Source organism: Panthera leo, chromosome D1 (assembly GCF_018350215.1).
Source record: "Panthera leo isolate Ple1 chromosome D1, P.leo_Ple1_pat1.1, whole genome shotgun sequence".
Classification (NCBI taxonomy): domain Eukaryota; kingdom Metazoa; phylum Chordata; class Mammalia; order Carnivora; family Felidae; genus Panthera; species Panthera leo.
In genome coordinates, this window is record NC_056688.1 from 108503269 (window position 1) to 108524289 (window position 21021).

Consider the following 21021-nt stretch of genomic DNA (forward strand, 5'->3'; position numbering starts at 1 on the left):
GGGAGCCGTCGTCTGCACCCCCGGAGCACCCACTCCACGCCCATCTCTGGATGCCGCCGACGGGTGCCCGGCCCGTGCCCCGCGCCTGCCTACCGGATCGGCCCCTCGGAACAGTTCTGGGCCGGGGGTGGGGGCCTGGACCCCGCCCCTGATGAGGCTCCACCCCCGCGCCCAGGCCTCGCTCCGCTGACTGCTCCGGCCGGCCCCGCCCCCTGCCCGCCCCCTTGCCCGGGCGACCCCTCTCCCCCGCTGGGGGAGGCCATGGCGTGAGCTCGAGGCCGGGCCCCGGGGCCCTCGGGCGCCAGGCGGGGCATGGGCCGGCGGCCGCCCCCATGAGGGTCCCGGGAGGGGGGCGCGCGCATCAGCGGCGGGGCCATGGGGTCGCAGGTATTGCAGATCCTGCGCCAGGGGGTGTGGGCCTCGCTCACCGGCGGTTGGTTCTTCGACCCGCACCAGAGCACCTTCTCCAACTGCTTCCACCTTTATGTCTGGATCTTCCTGCTCACCCTTCCCTTCTTGCTGTACATGGTGAGATGCTGCCGCCACCTGTGACTCTCGCGGGGAAAGGGAGGGTGGATGTCAGGGAGGGGTGCCAACCTGGTAGGGATTCCGGGCTGTGCCTTGGGCACTTGGGGTGTGGAGAGGATTCACTGCAGCGTTTGGGGTAGGTGGAAGAGTGGCCAAAGTATTCTTTTGTTGGGCTGGGTGACCTTGAGCCCCTCACTTAATCTGACTCCGGTTAGAGGACCGAGCTTCTCGACAAGGTCTCGGTACCAGCAAGGGATGGGCGATGAAGTCTTGTGAATTTGTGAATCCCGGCTCTGACTGTGGCGGTAGGCCTGCCCCATGGGGCCGGGGCTGTATAAAGAGGAGCCTGACTTGCTGCCATCTCCAGGTCCTGCCCCCCAGCTTGATGGTGGCCGGTGTGTACTGCCTTGTGGTGGCTGTCATGTTCGCTACTATCAAGACTGTGAACTATCGGCTGCATGCTATGTTCGACCAGGGCGAGATCGTGGAGAAGCGCAACTCTACCATGGGGGAGCCGGAAGAAGAGCCTGCACAGGGGGACAGCAGTTTGCCCAGGTTGGTGGCGTAGGGGTTGCGTTGGGAATTGAGGGGTCCTGGTGCCTGGCCTTAAGGTTTGGGGGCTTAGGGGACATTGGCTCCGTGAGCAGTTGAGTGCTAGCTCTGCGGTCAGCCCCAGACCTTCGACAGGACCCTGGAGAAGAGAGGAGTGCCGGGGATGGTGGAGGAAGTACAATGGGAAGAGGGGAGGTCAGCCGAAAGCTGATGTTTTTCTCCTCTGCTAGGGACCCCGGAGTGGAGATGACAGTGTTTCGGAAAGTGAGTTCTACACCGCCGGTACGCTGTAGCTCCCAGCATTCCGTGTTTGGCTTCAATCAGGTCTCGGTGAGTGGTCCTTAGCGTCAGTCTGTCCCACTTCTCTCTTGGGAGCCCGACCCCACTGTGGGTATGTCCTGAACCTTCGTTTTACCCGGTGTGTTCCTTCATTTGTTTGTCTGTCTGCCTAGGAGCTGCTGCCCCGGATGGAGGACTCCGGGCCCCTCAGAGGTAGGTGGCTCCTGCTCAGGGCTGAGTCTGGTGGTGTGGAACGGGATGGCACACCGGTGCCTTGAAGTCCTGCTGACACCTGTGGGGCCATGGTCGCAGACATCAAGGAGCTGGTTCGGGAGCAGGGCAGCAACAACGTGATCGTGACCTCGGCTGATCGAGAGATGCTGAAGTTAAGCTCACAGGAGAAACTGAGTGAGTGGGCATGATAGGGCAGGGACTTGGCAGCGGGGGGAGGACGAGCTGACTTGTCTTTGAGTCACCCCAAGTTTTGTTTCTCCGGGGCTCTCTTTGTCCTTCGGGTTGGGGCCTCCTCATTGTCCTGCCCCCGCTGGGCTCTGGGGAAGCAGCGGCCTGAGGACCCTCTTAGCGACCGGTTCCTTTTGCAACATGCCCCTCCCTCACTTTCCGTCTTCCTTTTCTCTGATAGTTGGAGACCTTCCCCAGACACCCCCGGGGGCTGCCCCAGACCCCTCTCTCCCCAGCACAGACTCTTCAGAACGTTCTCCCCTGGCTGGGGATGGAGCCCCCTGGAGGGGGAGCAGTGTGGCCGATACTCCCATGAGCCCCCTTCTGAAGGGGAGCCTCAGCCAGGAGCTGAGCAAGAGCTTCCTGACCCTGACCCGGCCTGACCGGGCCCTGGTGAGGACCAGCAGTCGACGGGAACAACGCCGGGCGGCAGGCGGCTACCAGCCCCTGGACAGGCGGGGCTCTGGGGAGCCCACACCCCAGAAAGCCGGCTCCTCGGATTCCTGCTTCAGTGGCACTGACAGGGAGACGCTGAGCAGCTTCAAGAGTGAGAAAACCAACTCCACCCACCTGGACAGCCCCCTGGGGGGCAAGCCCCGGAGGGCAGCGACACAGACCCACCCTCTGAGGCTGAGCTGCCTGCGTCACCAGATGCTGGAGTCCCCTCAGATGACACCCTGCGTTCCTTTGACACGGTCATAGGAGCAGGGACGCCACCGGGCCCAGCCGAGCCGCTCCTGGTCGTGCGGCCCAAGGACTTGGCCTTGTTGCGGCCCAGCAAACGGCGGCCACCCATGCGAAGACACTCCCCACCTGGCCGTGCCCCTCGGCGGCCCCTGCTTGAAGGCGGGGGCTTCTTTGAGGACGAAGACACCAGCGAGGGCAGCGAACTGAGCCCGGCCTCCAGCCTCCGATCTCAGCGCCGCTACAGTACCGACAGCTCTTCTTCTACTTCCTGCTATTCCCCCGAGAGCTCCCGTGGCGCAGCAGGGAGACCCCGGAAGCGACGGGCCCCCCATGGGGCTGAGGAGGGGACGGCTGTGCCCCCCAAGCGGCCCTATGGGACCCAGCGGACGCCTAGTACCGCCAGCGCCAAAACGCATGCCCGAGTGCTGAGCATGGATGGGGCAGGGGGCGATGTCCTCAGGGCCCCCCTGGCTGGCTCCAAGGCTGAGCTGGAGGCCCAGGCGGGGGTGGAGCTGGCTGCTGGGGAGCCCGCTCTGCTGCCTGCTGAGGCCCACAGGGGACCTGCCGCCAACCAGCCCGGCTGGCGGGGGGAGCTGCAAGAGGAAGGTGCTGTGGGGGGAGGTGAGTGCCCGCTCTGCTGGGGGTGGGGTGGGGAGACGAGCTAGCTACGGGCTTGGGTTTGGACAAGGGCCAGGCTGCAGAGGAGCTGGTCAGAGTCAGCTCGGCCTCTGTCTCAGGGAGCCGGTGGAGGTGGACTGAGTGAGTGAGAGGCGTCTGCTGAACCCCTCAGCTGGGCAGGGCCGAGAGACCTCAGACACCTGGCTCCAGATCTTGGCAGTCAGTACAAAGCCTCCGGCCGTCGAGGATCCTCAGCATCTGCATTCGTTGTCCTGGGCCGCCAGTGGGGCAGGGCAAGGTCCTATCTTCATTTCCAAGCGTGGAAACTGAGGCACAAGTGTGGTTAGGTGACCTGGCTAGGCCCCAGAGGCAGGACGGAGTTGAATGAGGCCTGACACTTAGCTCCGTGCAGGAGCAGCTGCTGCCTGCTCCCCCGCCCCCCCGCCCCGCACGCCCCCCCAACGTGTCCAAGCCCGTGTCGCTTACGCTTGGGGCCTCTCTCTGGGCAGCGGCCGAGGAGACCGGCAAGCGGGACCGCACAAGCAGTGTGAGGCGCACTCAGGCGATCCGCAGGCGCCACAATGCGGGAAGCAACCCCACCCCTCCAGCCTCTGTTATGGGCTCGCCGCCCAGGTGAGCCCCTGCTGGCTGGTTGGAGGGGCGGTGGGGGCCCGTGGCTCTAAGTGGCGCTGACCCGTGGGCCGACCCCCCCCTTCAGCAGCCTGCAGGAAGCTCAGCGGGGCCGGGCCGCCTCTCACTCCCGGGCGCTGACGCTGCCCTCCGCCCTGCACTTTGCTTCCTCGCTGCTGCTCACCCGGGCCGGCGCCACCGTTCACGAGGCCTGCACCTTTGATGACACCTCCGAGGGCGCCGTGCACTACTTCTACGACGAGAGCGGTGAGCCCCTCCCCCGAGTCCAGCGGCCGAGCCCCTGAGCCCGGCTGACCCCACACCCCCTGGCCCTCACGCGGGGGTTTTCGTAGTCCTCGCAGCAGCGCTTGCTCTGTCGGGCACGTACCGCGCCCTCAGCCCCGTGGCGACCGACCGCTTTACCCGTGCTGCCTGACCTCAGACTTGCAGCCGCCCCGAGGCACGGGGTAGCCTCGTAATCCTTGCCCTGCTGCTAAGGAGGCTGAGACACAGACTGAAGTCACAGCTGAGCAAGTGGCGGGAGAGAATCCCAAACCCAGGGCGAGCTGACCCGCGGTCTCTCTCCTCTCCAGCTCATGGTCCCTAGGGGCTGGGCTGCCACCCAGGAGGATGTAGCACGCGGTTCTTCCTTGCATGACGGTCCACGTGGGTCAGGCCTGGGTGCTCCTGTCCCTGATCTGCTGCTTTGTGTCCCATACCCTTGCCCCAGGCGTGCGGCGTTCCTACACCTTTGGCCTGGCTGGAGGCGGCTACGAGAACCCTGTGGGGCAACAGGGGGAGCAGGCAGCCAATGGAGCTTGGTGAGTCTCCAAGCTTCGGCTCGCCCGGCCGGCAGCCTGTTGGGCCGATGTTTCTAGGGATATTCTCTCTTCCCTGGGCTGGGGCAGGGGCAGCTCAGAATCTCTAGGAGAAGAGGGTGGAGAGTGGCAAAGGGCAGGCCTATAGGGGTGCTTACGCTGTAGGAACACGACATCTCTAGGCAGGAGGCTTCTAGGAACCAGGGCCTGGGAGGGAGATCTTTCTGCCACCTGTTTCCTGTATTCTGTATCTGAGCAACCCCCTGTTGCAAGGCCCCAGTTGTGGCCTGACTTTGGCCTCAATGCCCCCGCTGTCCCAGGGCTCTCCAGTGGCCTAACCTTCATGGCTGCTGTTCCCACAGGGACCGCCACTCACACTCCTCCAGTTTCCATTCGGCTGATGTCCCTGAGGCGGCAGGTGGCCTGAACCTGCTGCAGCCAAGGCCAGTGGTTCTGCAGGGTATGCAGGTGCGCCGCGTGCCCCTGGAGATCCCAGAGGTGAGGAGCCAGCGGTCAGGGAAGGACCTGCGGGAGGGGCAGTGGGGGGGGGGCAGGTCACTGAGCACTTGCCCAGGTACCAGGAGGGACGAGCCGTTCCAAGTAAGGGCTCCCGGGGGCCCTGAGGTGTCCGTCCTGACCTTTGATGGCTGACACTGGGCGTGCAGGCTCTCTGGATCTCTGGGGCCCAAGGAGTTGTTTATTTGCTTATTCAACAGGCGTGTCTAGGGTATCTCCTTTATCCCAGAGGGGCCCCCACTAAGTGGGGATGACGAGTGTCGACAGTGATACCTGTGGAAGAGGCGCTTTCTTCCACGTACTTGGCTGTGCTGCTCCCTGTGCTGGGCCCAGGTGCACCGCATAGCACGGGGCACTCTGTTCGTGCTTGTTGCCTTAGCGGGGTTATTCACGGGCTCCCATCTCACTCCCAAAAGTACCCCGGTTTGGACAACAGTTTACAGGATCTGTCTAATAATGGCAGAAGCATTAAAGATGCTTCAAAGCCAGAGTTAGAGTTTAGAGAACAGTCGTGAAAGGAGCACCCACTCATCTGACACTCAGGGTCACAGACAGCATATGCAGTGCCCAGAAGCCCCACGTGTCCCTTTCTGGTGCATTTATTCTCCTTACTTGTCACACGGGATAGGCACCACGGTCCTGAGACAGCTGATGGCCACATCCAGAGGCAGGGGCTGTGCATCTTTGGCTCTGCATTGTAGCCCTAAGGCCCAGGGCGAGGCCTATAGTTGTGCCCCATGAGTATGTGTTGAACGAAAGATGCAAGAAATCCAAAGAGATTAGGTATTTGCCCGGGGCCTCACAGTACTGGCATTGGCACTCAGGCCTGTCATCAGGGCCGGTTCCCTGTGTGCTCTGGGATAGGATGGTCAGAGTGAGCCTGATGGCTCTGTTCAGGAGGAGGGTAGCATTGCACTGCGTCCCAAATGTGGATTTCACCGAGCCCAGGAAGAGGTGGGAGAGGCTGCCTGAGCGGGGAAGACAGACACGGACGGCACTGGTGACTGTGGCCCGCAGCAGCCCCGGCGGGTCCCCAGCAGCCATTGAGCCATTGAGTCCTAGGAACCCGGAGAGAGGATCGGGCCTTTGTGATGGAGCGTCAGGACAGGCCACAGGGCTGCTCGATGGCGGGGACTCTGTGCTGGAGGAAACGGCTGACCAGCCAGTGTGCACCGGGCAGGGGGATGGTGGCAGTGGACCGTGTGGGGGGCGAGGGGCTGATGGCTGCGGCTGTGGGGACCGCAGTTTGACCTGCTGGACCAGGACTCCCTGCACGAATCCCAGGAGCAGACGCTGATGGAGGAGGCACCACCTCGTGCCCAGCACAGCTACAAGTACTGGCTTCTTCCTGGCCGCTGGACGTCTGTGCGCTATGAGCGGCTGGCCCTCCTGGCCCTCCTGGACCGGTGAGTGCTCACCCGCCTCGGCCCCCGGCCCCCGGCCCCCCGGCCGTCTGAACCCTATGAACATATGGAGGCCATCACGGCAGCAGGAAGCCTAACCGTTGCTGGGGGTCACTGAAGGTGTGTCAAGGGCTGGAGTGGGGTTCATCTAGGTCCTTTTGGAGCGTGAAGGGGTGAAGGGGTGGCCAAGCGGATGGTGCTTTAGTTACTCCTCTGTCCCAAAGCTCCACTCAAGACAAACCATTCTTGTCCGGTCTCTTGTTTATATCTGTTTCTATTTTAGATTTTATTGAATAGAGGCCCACGGTCTAAAAAAAGCTCGCAAACTCTTTGTCTCAGCTTTCCCATTTCTCAGGGGTAACTGAGGCCCAGGAAGTCAGATAGAGAAGTCAAGTGACTTCTCTTGTCTGCATGGATGACTTGGGCCTAAGAGCCCGTGTCCTGGCTTCCATGGTCTGGATTTCCTCCCGGCACTGCAGCCAGTGTTTGTGGGGCACTGCCTGTGTGCATGGCACGCGTAGGCTAGAGACAGGCAGTCCCCGGAGCGGTGGCACTTGGAGCCTACAGGGTCTAGAAGGGACGGAGATTGGGATTCAGGTTAGCAACGGGGTGGCTTCCTAGAAGAGGTGCGAACTGGCCTCCATCCCTGAGAGGTATAGATTCCGACATTCAGAGAATGAGGGGGTGGCGCGGGCACAGGCACAAACGTGGGCCTTTGTGGCTGGGTCCTGTCCTCTGTGCTCCACCCACTTTTGCCCCCCTAGCCGGTAAGGAGTTGGGTGTGCCCTGACCTTGCTGTCTCTCCAGGACTCGGGGGCTGGTGGAGAACATACTCGGCGTAGGCCTGAGCAGCCTCGTTGCCTTCTTGGGCTACCTGCTGCTGCTTAAGGGCTTCTTCACGGATATCTGGGTCTTCCAGTTCTGCTTGGTCATTGCCTCTTGCCAGTATTCCCTGCTGAAGGTCAGTCCTTACTCCCGGGCCACCTCCCTTCCCCCCCCCCCCCCCCCCCCCGCCCCACCTCTTTCCACATGCCTCCTTTCCCATAATCCATTTTGAGGGGTGTGAGCTGGAAAGCAGATAAGACGCTTGAGATTCCCTGTAACCAGCCCCTTGCCTTACAAATGAGAGAACCAAGGCTCAGGACAGTTTAGGATCCTGCCCTGGTTATTCCTGACAGCCAGTGGTGGAACCAAGCGGGTCCTGGGCTCTGGCTTCTGTTGCGAATGTAGCTCCTGTCTTTTTCCAGAGTGTCCAGCCTGATGCGGCATCTCCCATGCACGTGAGTAGAGTGCTTTCCCGAGGGTGCTCAAATGTGGGGCTGGCAGGGGCTGAGACCAGGTGTGCAGGGGTCTGGGAGGGGCAGGGCTCCCTCACCACCCGTATGGCCTCAGATTCTCAGTCCTGCTGCCCTCACCCTGCCAGGCTTTCTGTCTTAGATCCAGGGCCACGGGTAGGGCACGTGAGCATGTGCGTGTGTGTGCGCACATGTGTGCGGGGTGGTCAGTGGGGGAGGCCTGGCCCCTCACGGTCCCACTCCCCAGGGCCACAACTGGGTGATCGCATATAGCCGGCCCGTCTACTTCTGTATCTGCTGTCTGCTCATCTGGCTGCTGGACGCCCTGGGCTCAGCTCAGCCCTTCCCACCCGTCTCCCTGTACGGCCTCACGCTCTTCTCCGCCTCCTTCTTCTTCTGTGCCCGGGACGTGGCCACTGGTGAGATTGGGCAGCCTTGAGGTGACTCAGGGGAGTGAGGCCCCAACGGTGGGCCAAGGGGTGGCCTGCAGGCTGACCGGCCGGGCCTTTGCTTTCCCTCCCTGGCAGTGTTCACCTTGTGCTTCCCGTTCGTCTTCCTCCTGGGCCTCCTGCCCCAGGTCAACACTTGCCTCATGTACCTGCTGGAGCAGATAGATATGCACGGCTTTGGGGGTACAGGTAGGGGGCCCATAGGTGGCTTGCGTGTCGGGAGGCAGTGCGGGGCCCAGGAGGGGCCTTGGGTTGGGTGTGTGGCTCCAGCCTTTTGCTGAGTCTTCTCCTGTGTCTATACTGTGGGTATCTGTAGGTGTGGATCAAGAGCCCGTCACCTCCCCCTGCTTCCTCCCCTCCCCAAACAAGTGGTTTAAACCCAAGAACGCCAGAAGCCCTGAAGGCCTCTCAGGGCTCGAGGAGCAGAGAACAATGGGCTAGTGATGGGTCCCAGGGAGGTTAGCCTGTGAGAATCGAGGGGCAGTGGGGTGCGGGTGAGGTGGGGCAGCAGCAGGTAGCAGTCGGGCCTCACCTGCTGTTTCTCACCTGACAGCCGCCACCAGCCCGCTCACTGCCGTCTTTAGCCTCTCCCGCAGCCTGTTGGCTGCTGCCCTGCTCTACGGCTTCTGCCTTGGGGCCATCAAGGTAGGGATGACCTGTGGGGTGGGGGGCATGCTGAGGCCCAGGGGTGTTGTCGGGGCAGGACTGTGAATTGGGCTCAGCGGTGGCTTCTCCCGGGGCAGGGGGAGGGGGCGGTGGATCCTCCCCTCCCCTCCCACGCATACCCTGCCTCCCCTGACCAGCATGGGTTCTCTCCCCAGACTCCTTGGCCGGAGCAGCACGTCCCTGTCCTCTTCTCGGTCTTCTGTGGCCTCCTGGTGGCCCTGTCCTACCACCTGAGCCGTCAGAGCAGTGACCCCACCGTGCTCTGGTGGGTGCCTGCACGTGCCTGTCCGTGCGCATGTGTGTGTCTGCGTGTGTGTCCGTGCATGGCAAGGGTTGCGGGGGCGGGGGGGTTCCGTGCACGTGCCTGGCCCCAACCGACCCTGGTGCCTGCGGCAGGAGCGTGGCCTCTGCAGACCCGGGCCTCTGCCTCTTCTCACCCACCCCAGGTCTCTGATTCGGAGCAAGCTCTTCCCCGAGCTGGAGGAGCGGAGCTTGGAGACGGCTCGGGCCGAGCCCCCAGACCCACTGCCAGACAAGATGCGCCAGTCGGTGGTGAGGGGCTGGAGTGTGGGGTTCTAGTCTTGGGGTGGGGAGCTGACAGGGTGTGGTCAGCCCCCCGGGCGGCGGGCACCCACGCTGGTGTTTCCCGGCCCTGCAGCGTGAGGTCCTGCACTCTGACCTGGTGATGTGTGTGGTGATCGCCGTGCTCACCTTTGCCATCAGCGCCAGCACCGTCTTCATCGCCCTGAAGGTTCGTGTGGCATGGGCCACCCCTGTCCCCTGGGTCTTTGCCGGAGCCTCCTCCACCTGAGGGCCCTGGGCAGCCATGGCCTCGTGTCTTTCTCTGCCCCTGCCCAGCCCGTGCCCAGGCCCCCTTGGCTCCTTGGCCTGCTCCCCTTGGCTGAGCCTCTGGCCTCTCCCTCCTGCAGTCGGTGCTGGGGTTCGTACTGTACGCACTGGCTGGGGCCGTGGGCTTCTTCACGCATTACCTGCTGCCGCAGCTCCGCAAACAGCTGCCCTGGTTCTGCCTGTCGCAGCCTGTGCTGAAGCCGTTGGAGTACAGCCAGTATGAAGTTCGAGGTGAGTGCCTGCCCCCACCCCTCCGCCCCTCCTGCCCTGATTTCCTGGTTGACCTGCAGCCTGCCGGCAGGGGGCAGCCTCCCCCCGGGCTGTCCTGACCGCGCTGACCCTGCAGCCCCTTCGAGGGCCCTGCCTGCCTTCTCCTGCCTGCTGTGCCCCAGCTTGGCCCCTGCTTTGCTCTCACCCTGCCTGCCCTGCCCTTTTCCCGCCTCTTTTGCTTTCTCTGAGGAGATGGAGGAAGTAGAATTCCAAGGCTCTAAAGGGATCTGTCGTCTGGGATCACAGATTGGTTTCCAGTAGACCAGGTCTGCCTGGCTGATTTTCATTTGAGCCCTGTGATAAAAACACCTTTAAGTCTCTGTTTAATCATCTGGTTTTGTTATGCAAAGTTCCACATGCCCTGTTTTACTTCAGTGATAAAAGATTTTGCCCATCCCCGCGTGACGATGATCAGCTCAAGCCAGGTGGCAGTGGCCCCTTACGAAGGGCCCTGCAGCTCAAGGTCACAGCGCATAGGAGCCTCACCCAGCCTGCCGTGGCTCCAGTGGGCATGTTGGATGGCCTCATTCCATTTGTTTTCAGACAGCAGAACAGGCAAAGAGTGTGCCCTGGGCCCCTGATGTGCCCTGTCCAGGCCTCATTGCCCTCATTTGAGCTGCCACAAAGCTTCTAGGCACCTGGAGAGCCATGTCCCCTGGTTTGCCCTCCCTCTAGGTTCCCTCTGGGAGCGCACCTGACTTGGCCCTGCGGTAAGAGGGGAACACACAGAGTCAACAGTCCTGCCTTCTCTCGCAGGCGCTGCCCAGGTGATGTGGTTTGAGAAGCTGTATGCCGGCCTGCAGTGCATCGAGAAGTACCTCATCTACCCCGCCGTGGTGCTCAATGCCCTCACGGTGGACGCCCATGCTGTCGTCAGCCACCCGGACAAGTTCTGCCTCTAGTGAGGACTGCCCCGCCCCCACCATCCCACCACTTGCGTTCCCACGTGACACGTGGGATGCTGAAGCCCACAGAGGGAATGAAAACCTGCCTCCGCTGCCCAGCCAACTAAAGCAGGATTCGGGCTTCTGACCTTTTCTGCTGAGACAGTTGCCTCTTGGAAAACAAACGTGTCTCCCAGATGTGTCTAAAAAGGGCGACCCCTTTGGAGAGCAGAGGCTGAGAGTCACCAGCCCAAAAGAGCAGGGCCCAGCCCAGCGGCGCCCAGGCCAGGGCCGGGGAGGGATGGGCAGCCATCTCTTCTGCCTCCTGAGCCCTGCCTGGCACATGATGCCTGCTTCTCGTCTACAGCTGCCGGGCGCTGCTGATGACCGTGGCTGGGCTGAAGCTGTTGCGCTCAGCCTTCTGCTGCCCGCCCCAGCAGTACCTGACCTTGGCCTTCACTGTTCTGCTCTTCCACTTCGACTACCCACGCCTCTCCCAGGGCTTTTTGCTTGACTACTTCCTCATGTCTCTGCTCTGCAGCAAGGTGAGGTGCTCATGTTGCAGTCTCTGGGCTGTGCAGCGGGAACGGGGTGGCGGGGAGAACTCCCCCAGGGGCCTGCGGCCCTCGCCGCTGCTGTTCCACATCAGCCCCACCGTGGGCCTTCGCAGCAGTTTATCCAGGGGCACGGAGGAAACTGGTTTAAAGGGCTAAAGTGACTTGCCTCAGGTCCCCCAGAGAATTGGTAGCCAGCCAGGACTTGAATCCAGGTCTGTCTCACTTGGCTGCCTGTTCTCTGAATCATGGTATGTGGTCACTTTCCTTATAAGCAGTTAAGGCAGTTCAGACTTGGCCTTGTCCTCTAGATACCAGCCTCTGAGCTCTGCCCCTCTGCCAGCCACAGCCCTGGGGAGCAGTTAAGAGCTGAGTTTCAGAAGCCCCTGGGGCCTGGGTATATCCAGACTGCTCTGCCAGGCTGTGGGATCCCCTGACCAGGGGTTGGGGGAGGGGATCACTGTGAACAAAGAACCATTCCTCGGCACTATACTGGAAGCCTGTAGTGGTACCTTCATAGCCCTGGGATCCCAGCAAAGATCCCAGCATAACCCTGAGCCTTTTTCTTTTACATGGGTGTTCTGGTCTGGTTTTCTGGTCTGGCCCAGAGTGGTAGGGATCCAAACTGTATCCCCTTCTGAGGGTGGGGCCTGTGACTGTGTCTTGACTCTCAGTATTGTGGTTGAGGCCCAGCCTCATCACTGACTGATGGCCTGAGCAAGTCATTTGCCTGCCCTACCTTTTCTGAACCTCACCTTTCCGATCTGTGAAATGGGACAGCAATAGGAAGCTCCCAGGGTGGTCCTGCAAATAGATGGCTAATGCTCCCGTAGAGGGTTTGCTAACGGTAACGGATACTTTGAGCCAGGTCCAGGGAGAAAGGGCCGGGAGTGATCTTGAGCTTGACTCGCACGTGGGCAGCCACTGGGGTAGGCTCGAGGCTGTGAATGGGTACTTGATAGACCCCCACCTCTGTGAGTGACCTGTGTATCTTTCACTTCTCCCCTCTCCGACCCTGCCAGCTGTGGGACCTGCTGTACAAGCTGCGTTTTGTGCTGACCTACATCGCGCCCTGGCAGATCACTTGGGGCTCGGCTTTCCACGCTTTTGCCCAGCCCTTTGCCGTGCCACGTACCCAGCCTGCCGCCCGCTGCCTGGGTGGGGGTGTGCGAGGAGGGCTGTGGCTTGGATGGGGGGGGGGGGTTGGGGGCACGGGGCAGGTTGACGGGGGTCAAGGAGTGGTGAGGGAGGTCAGGGAGGGTCCTGTATGCCTGCCACCTCCTTGACTTGCGCCCAGACTCGGCCATGCTGTTCGTTCAGGCCCTGCTCTCGGCACTCTTCTCCACGCCACTTAACCCCCTGCTGGGCAGTGCCGTCTTCATCATGTCCTACGCGCGGCCCCTCAAGTTCTGGGAGCGCGACTACAAGTGAGTACTGCGGGAGCAGGCGGGTCACCCGGAAGGGAGAGGAGCTCGGGGCCCAGGCGGGGTGGGGTGCAGGGGGGTGCCACAGCGAGGTTGCAGGTGCTCGGGCACGGTGGGCTTCAGATGGGTGATCTGATGAGGGCAAAACCTGAGTCAGGCCGAGCCTCGGGCTCACACCCTGGGCTTCCTGGCCATGTGGTCCTAGGTGAGTCCCCTCACGTCCCGAAGCCTCAGTCTCGTGTGCAGTGGGGCTGTCATGGCATCTGCCCAGAGAACAGGGGTGTGGGCTCAGAGGACGCGATGGTGGGCTGGCGGGAATCATCGTCTGAACCCTGGGCAGCCTCACCCTCTCAGCCAACTGTGTTGTCCTTCTCTCTGAACAGCACTAAACGTGTGGATCATTCCAACACCCGCCTGGTCACCCAGCTAGATCGGAACCCAGGTGTGTACTTGGCCATCTGGGGGCTTTTAGGGCCGCCGGGCCTCCCTGGGGAGGGAGCCTCGCTTACTTGTCATTTTGCCCATTTGTCTGTCTGTCCTGGGTCTCAGGCGCTGACGACAACAACCTCAACTCCATCTTCTACGAGCACTTGACGCGCTCGCTGCAGCACACGCTGTGTGGGGACCTGGTGCTGGGCCGCTGGGGCAACTACGGCCCCGGCGACTGCTTCGTCCTGGCCTCTGACTACCTCAACGCCCTGGTGCACCTCATCGAGGTTGGCAATGGCCTCGTCACCTTCCAGCTGCGTGGCCTTGAGTTCCGGGGTGAGCCGCGGGGCCTGGGCCTGACGCGGGCTGCTGCGTTGCATGGCGCGTGAGGGCTGGATTCTAGTCCATCCCTGCCCTGGTTTGCAGGGTGACCTTGAGCAAGGCACTCTTCCTCCCTGGGCCTGGGTTTCCCGGTATAACTGGTGAGGCGGCAGGGTCTCCTTTGGCCAAGCTGTGTCCCTGCCCTGACTCTGGGTCCACAGGGACTGAACAGGCTGTACTCGTACAAGCTTGGGCCCGGAGCTCTGGGATCTCCCTTCCGCTCCCAACTGCCTGCCCTGTGGTCTTGGGCTTGGCCCAGGTTGGGTGCCACCTATGACCCCTGGTGGGTGAGCTAGCTCTTTGCCCTCGGAAGACGTCCATGTTGGATGTCAGCTTCAGAAAAGGCCCCTGAGGGTGCAGAGGGGCTCTAAGCACAGCTCATGAGCACCATGAACTTGAGCAGGTCGCTTTTCTCTGAGCTTCGGTCTTTTTTTTTTTTTTTTTTTTTTAAACGTTTTATTTATTTTTGAGACCGAGACAGAGCATGAACGGGGGAGGGTCAGAGAGAGAAGGAGACACAGAATCTGAAACAGGCTCCAGGCTCTGAGCTGTCATTACAGAGCCCGATGCGGGGCTCGAACTCACGGACCGCAAGATCATGACCTGAGCCGAAGTCGGCCGCTTAACCGACTGAGCCACCCAGGCGCCCCTGAGCTTCGGTCTTTGCTGTGGCCCCTGGGAGTCAGGAAGAGAAAGGGTTCATTTGTCGATCCGTTCATTTAATAACGTTTACTCAAACGGCATCCCCGGGCAGGGAATGACGAAGGCCGGGGTGCTGGCTGGGGAAAAGGCAGGCGGGATGTCCTGGTGGCCCCCTGACTCCCCCCCCCCCCCCCCCAAGGTACCTACTGCCAGCAGCGCGAGGTAGAGGCCATCACGGAGGGCGTGGAGGAGGATGAGGGCTGCTGCTGCTGTGAGCCTGGCCACCTGCCACGGGTCCTGTCCTTCAATGCCGCCTTTGGGCAGCGCTGGCTGGCCTGGGAGGTGACGGCCAGCAAGTACGTCCTGGAGGGCTACAGCATCAGCGACAATAACGCCGCCTCCATGCTGCAGGTGTTTGACCTCCGCAAGATCCTCATCACTTACTACGTCAAGGTATGTCGGGCGGGTGGCTGGGCAGCAGGGGTCCCCACTAGCAAATGCTCACTGACCAGGAGCGTCCTGAGTGTCATCTTCTGGATTGTTGGGAACCTGTTTTTCCCAAGGGAAGCAGAAGCCTTAGGTTAAGCATCCTCCAAGGTGCCACCCATCACCGGACAGCAGGACTCGGGGGCCTCAGTGGCCTGTGTGGCTCTAGCAGTAGGGTACTGGGGGGCGGGGGTCTCCCTGTCACCCTCCTCTGGAAGATGCACCTTGGGCAGTATCGGGGGAAAGTGGGCAGTATGTGCATGGGTCCCCTCACTGGGCTGCTGGTCCTGGGAAGGGCAGTTGCTGAGGCCAGTCTTCTAGACCACCAGGACCCTGGCCCAGGTCCCACCAGCACAGAGGGATGATAATGCTACCAATGGTGGCGTTAAATGATAATCATAGAAGTGGCTGCCAAGCGGTGGTACTTACCAAGGGACAGGCTCCTAAACTGGCTGAAGCCCACCATACCCTTCAAGAGAGGTCCTGATGTCTCGGCCATGGCAGCTGGCTCGCAGAAGGAGGCGATTAGCCTGAGGCCCCAGAATCAGGAGGAAAGTGGCAGAGCCAGTCTTAGACCCAAGCCTGGGCCTCCCTGTCTCAGTCTAGGTGTGCCAAGCACCTGATGGGGGTGGTGGGGTTTGTGAGGCATGGTGTGGGGTCCAGCAGGAGCCCTGGACTGGGTTCTGGGAAGCCTGCGATGTCACCTCCTTTGCTGTGTCTGGTTTATCCGCTTGAGAAGTGGGGATTACTGGAGTTCTGTGAGATGGCAGGAATGATGCAGCTTTGTGACCCCCCAGAGTAAGGGAACCGAGGGAGTGGGGTGAGGGTGGTCACTGGCCACAGTCCCTTTTGCCCTCTTAACATCTGCCCTGGGGCTCCTGGCGCGGGGTCTGGAGGGGAGGCCTCCTGGGGCCCAGATAGGCCTGCTCACCTGAGGTCATCTCTGGGCCAGGCGTCTGCATCTCCCAGCTGTCCTCTCGCCTCCAGTGACATCCCTTCTGCAGCACACGTCAGAGAAACTGTAATTCTTCAGTGGTTTTTCCTAGCCACCCATCCACTTCTAAGGAAGGGCTCGTGAGCCTCACACCTCTCACTGTCACCTAGGAGGAGGCTGTGGTCCAGACCGGGACATTCCCAGCTTCAGGTCATCCAGGGGTCACAGTTCTGTCCACCTCTCCCCCCCGCCCCCATTGTCAGAAAAGTGCTCTTACTGAGGTCACCCTGCTGCCTCCCGGAAACCCAGCTCAAGGCCAACAGCAGCCTTCTCAGGGCTGTGCACCAGGCACCTAGCCAGGCTTGGGCTGGCAGGCTGAGACGAGCTCCACCCCAGCCAAGTTTAATGTGCCACGGGGAAGCTGACTTGCCACGGATGCAGCTGCCTCCAAAGCTGGGCGCGGTCAGAGCTGGGTACAGGTGTCTGTGGAGGACCTGGGGGGTGCTCTGCCAAGGACGGTGTGGGGTGAAGTTCGGAAGGATGAGTCGGGCGTGGTGGCGCGTGTGCGGGGCAGGGTGCCCCACCGGAGCCACCCTGCTGGACGTTCCTCGTCCTGCTGTCTGGGTGCCCTCTGTTCATGGCCGGCTGCAGCACCCTCCCCAGCCCCGGACTGGCCACCCTGTCCCCAGGCACAGGACCAGATCAGCTCCATCCCAGGGTGCCCATGGAATCCCTGTAACCTTGCTGGTTACCAACTGCCAGCCACACACTGCCCATCCATCCTGACTGTCTACCTTCCAGAAGCTCTTCTCCATTTGCCCAAACACCTGCTCAGCAACCAGCATTCACTTAAGGGGTACAGGAGCCGCCGACTTTGGGCACAGGGTACTGTGCCTTTGCCTTTTTTTCTGAGTGGAAGCCCTGTGGCTGTCACATCTCACCTGCCTAAAGGGACCCATGACCTACGGGCATGGCCTGCAGGCAGCCCCACTACCTCAGCCTGACCTTCCAAGGTCTCTGAGATTTGGATCCCACAGCATCATGGTGTGGAAAGTTCTGGGGTTCAGTTTAGAACCCCCTAGCTCCGTCCGCTTTGCTGTGTAACCTCAGGCAAGTCTGCTGTCTAAGCCCCAGTCTCTCTTCAAATGAGGGATCTTCTGAAGCAAGCAGACAAGCACTTGCCACAGGGCAGAACCTTCCAGGCGATGCTGTGTAAGGAGGGGGGCTTCCTGGCCTAAGAGAGGGGGGCACACTTGCCCGCGTGGCTTCAGGGAACTCAGAGGGGCCGAGGGTGGATGGCCCAGGGAGCATCCTGGTGCTTTCTCTTCCACGACTAGGGCATGACCGCAGTCACCGGCCCCGGCTCTGATGGCTGCCCTCTCCTCCTAGAGCATCATCTACTACGTCAGCCGCTCACCGAAGCTGGAGGCGTGGCTGAGCCACGAGGGCATTGCGGCAGCCCTGCGGCCCGTGAGGGCGCCGGGCTACGCCGACTCGGACCCCACCTTCTCACTGAGCGTGGATGAGGACTATGACCTCCGCCTCTCCGGCCTCTCACTGCCCTCCTTCTGCGCGGTGCACCTCGAGTGGATCCAGTACTGCGCCTCCCGGCGCAGCCAGGTCCGGCCACCACGACCCTGGGGCTGCCTCCCTACCTCGCCCCACCGGTTCTCCCTTCCCCGTGCGAGTCCCTCTTGCTCTCAGCCTCCCTTGGCCCGGGCCCTGCCCCCCGCCCCGAATTCCCTGTCCTGGCCTGAGCTGGGCTCTGGGGACGGGGTCCTTGTGCCGCAGCCCGTGGACCAGGATTGGAACTCGCCGCTGGTCACACTGTGTTTTGGCCTGTGCGTGCTGGGCCGGCGGGCCTTGGGGACTGCCTCGCACAGCATGTCTGCCAGGTGAGTGCCACAGGCCTGGCCGCGCCTCCTGTGCTCCCCCTGCCCCTTCCACGAACAGCTCTGGGCCAGAAGCCCCCAGGAACCACATCAGTCCTTCCTTCAGGGTGGCTCCTCTCTGTGGGCAAGACACCTCCCAGTTATGATCATGCCTGTTCCTCACCACCCCGTGAAGGACCCAGATGGAGACGGACCTTGTCAGGCTGGGGAAACTGAGGCCCCGCAGGAAGAGCGGTCTCGGCTCTGACCACTGCCTGGAGAGCCAGAGCTCAGGAACCTTCACGCTCGCCTGTGCCTTCTCTTCCACAGCCTGGAGCCCTTCCTGTACGGCCTGCACGCCCTGTTCAAGGGGGACTTTCGCATCACCTCCCCACGCGACGAGTGGGTCTTTGCTGACATGGACCTACTTCATCGTGTGGTGGCGCCTGGAGTTCGCATGGCCCTCAAGCTCCACCAGGTAGGGGACACGCCCCCAGGCAGGGCGGGGCGTGGGGTGAAGCCCCTCCCCGGGGCGGGGCCACTGACGCGGCCCTCCGGTCCACCCCGCAGGATCACTTCACGTCCCCAGATGAGTATGAGGAGCCCGCCGCCTTGTACGACGCCATCGCAGCCAACGAGGAGCGGCTGGTCATCTCGCACGAGGGCGACCCAGCCTGGCGCAGCGCCATCCTCAGCAACACGCCCTCGCTGCTGGCTCTGCGTCACGTCCTGGATGACGCCTCCGACGAGTACAAGATCATCATGCTTAACCGGCGCCACCTCAGCTTCCGAGTCATCAAGGTGGGGATGCCCCTTCCCGCCCCGTGCCCGCTCGGCCCCCTTCCTGGCACTGACCCCCTGACCCTTGTGTGTGGCCGCCCACAGGTGAACCGCGAGTGTGTACGCGGCCTGTGGGCCGGGCAGCAGCAGGAGCTGGTGTTTTTGCGCAACCGCAACCCCGAACGCGGTAGCATCCAGAACGCCAAGCAGGCCCTCCGCAACATGATCAATTCTTCCTGTGACCAGCCACTGGGCTACCCCATCTATGTGTCCCCCCTCACCACCTCGCTGGCCGGCAGCCACCCCCAGCTGCGGGCACTGTGGGGTGGCCCTGTCAGCCTGAGTGCCATTGCCCGCTGGCTTCTGCACAGCTGGGAGAGGTGAGCCCAGAACACCACCCCGAGCCTGTGGGGCTGAGGTCCTGGAGTGAGAAGCAGAGGCTCAGCGAGGTGAAGCCACTTCCTCCTAGGGCTCAGAATGAGGAAGTGCTGGAGCCAGGATTGGGCCCCGAGAGCTGACACCGTCCCAGAGCTGACCTGACTTCATCCTGCTCTCCCAGAGTTGAAGGTGGCCTTTAGCCTTAAGAGCCATTGCTAACGCCTCTCTTAGAAGACCCTGCACAGTAGATGGCAAAATCTGTTAGAGACAGGATGCTGGGGCTCAGAGATGTTAGGTGACTTGTCCTGGAGCCGGGGGCTTGTGCCTGCAAGGTCGCTGGCCCTCCCCCTGCCAACCTGTCCCTCCCCACTGCCCCCATCCCAGGCTTCATAAGGGCTGTGGCGCCGGCTGCAACAGTGGCGGGAACGTGGATGACTCGGACTGTGGCGGAGGCGGTGGCTTGGGCTCCCTCAGCAATAACCCCCCCTTGGCACACCCCACACCTGAGAACACAGCAGGTGAGCTGGCGAGGCCGGGCCGAACTGGTGGGTGAGGAGGACGGCCTAGCTGAGATCTCTACCCTCTTATCTGTCTCCCACAGGCAGTGGAGACCAGCCCCTCCCTCCGGGTCCAGGCTGGGGCCCTCGGCCTTCCCTGAGCGGCTCTGGTGACGGGCGCCCCCCTCCTCTGCTGCAGTGGCCACCCCCTCGGCTCCCTGGACCAACCCCTTCTTCTCCCGCCCCCACTGAGGGTCCCCGGCCCTCAAGAACCCCTGGCCCCGGTCTCCTCAGTTCTGAGGGTCCCAGCGGGAAGTGGACCCTGGGGGGTCGGAAGGGGCTGGGGGGATCTGAGGCAGAGCCAGCCTCAGGGAGCCCCAAAGGAGGCACCCCCAAATCTCAGGTAAGGGTCCCGTGGAAGGGTTGGGTCCTGAGCTACTCGGGTCTGCTTTCCCACCAACCTCTCTCCCCTCCCTTAGGCGCCCCTAGACCTCAGCCTCAGCCCGGATATCAGCACCAATGCCTCCTCGCCCGCCAGAGCAGCCCAGGACATTCCTTGCTTGGACAGCAGTGCTCCTGAAAGTGGCACACCCACTGGGATCCTGGGTGACTGGCCTGCCCCTGCTGAGGAGCGTGAGAGCCCGGCTGCCCAGCCCCTGCTGGAGCATCAGTACTGAGTGGCCTGGTACCCTCTGGATCCCAGCCCTAGGATTCAGTAACTTGGATCCCTGGTCTCTGGCCCTCTGCTGGACCACAGAACTGAGTGGCTTTGGCTTCCACATCTGAACCCTGACCTCTGGCTGCCTTAGCCAGCGTACCGGAACTAAGTGGCCCAGACCTCCGGCCTTGATCCCTGATCTCTCATCCCTAGTCGAGGGCCTGGGCTCCCTAAACTGAGGCAGGCAGCCTCCCAGCCAGGCCCTAGAAGTCAAACCCATGGGCTGGTCCCGTTTCGAGCCCGTGGCCAGGACTGTCTTGGCCCCTGGGCCTGCACTGCCTGCAGGGGCAGCCCCTTGGCCTGGACCAGGGGCTGAAATGTGGGAAGGGTGGTTTCTTTTTTTCTTTTCTTTTTTTTTTTCTTTCTTTTTCTTTCTTTCTTTTTTTTTTTTTTTTCGTGCTTCAGAGACACCAGAATTAATAACACTATTTTTGATTTTGGTTGGCGTCTTCTTTTTTCTGTCTGGGATTGTTTGGGTGGAGGGTAGAGGTGGCGGCCAGGTCAAGGTAGATGAGCACCAAGAGGAGGATAAAGGATGTGGGGCTGGGTTATGATGGAGATAGAGGTAAGGCCCAGGTAGGGTTCACGTAGCCCTAGGTCCCTTCCCCCCCTAACCTGTTCCTTTTGAAGCCTTGGTCTGAAGTTCATTTTGTTCACTTTCTCATCCCTGTATTTTCAAACACTTCCAGTTCATGAGGCTAGTGCCTATAATTATCGGCCTTGACTTTAGCCGAAGCCCATCTCTGAACCTCAGTTTATCCAGCTATAAAGAAGAGAGGACACCTGTCCAAAATGTTTTAAGAATAAATGAGAGCGCGTGGAGAGTAGGGTTCAGTGCTTAGTAAGTGCTCATAAATACTCAGTTTCTGGGCACCTGCTGCGTGGGGTGGATGGGTGGGAACGGAGGGGGTTGCTAAACGCTCCAGGAATCCTGCTGTAGCCCTCGGACTTGGTCTGGACGGCAGGTACACTTCAGCGTTTCTCGGCGGAGGCTGGAGGCCGGAGGCCCCACAGCGCTCGG

At 61.7% G+C, this 21021-nt stretch overlaps 1 protein-coding gene across 1 annotated transcript; it reads left to right on the forward strand.

The window, feature by feature from the left end:
• The first annotated feature begins 20 nt into the window (after positions 1 to 20).
• PCNX3 (pecanex 3) lies at positions 21 to 20890 on the forward strand. Its single transcript, XM_042903940.1, is given in 36 exon segments — positions 21 to 528; positions 896 to 1083; positions 1311 to 1410; positions 1533 to 1572; positions 1672 to 1767; positions 2003 to 2395; positions 2398 to 3129; positions 3636 to 3759; positions 3845 to 4023; positions 4487 to 4577; positions 4937 to 5072; positions 6375 to 6496; positions 7301 to 7454; positions 7741 to 7773; positions 8036 to 8207; positions 8316 to 8426; positions 8791 to 8882; positions 9059 to 9168; positions 9350 to 9455; positions 9562 to 9654; positions 9833 to 9983; positions 10779 to 10923; positions 11274 to 11451; positions 12483 to 12591; positions 12758 to 12887; positions 13268 to 13326; positions 13434 to 13649; positions 14536 to 14789; positions 17146 to 17376; positions 17548 to 17651; positions 17958 to 18105; positions 18198 to 18428; positions 18513 to 18787; positions 19170 to 19303; positions 19387 to 19685; positions 19762 to 20890. Coding segments are annotated over 36 exon segments (6087 nt in total). The 5' UTR covers positions 21 to 375; the 3' UTR covers positions 19960 to 20890.
• Positions 20891 to 21021: the final 131 nt, after the last annotated feature.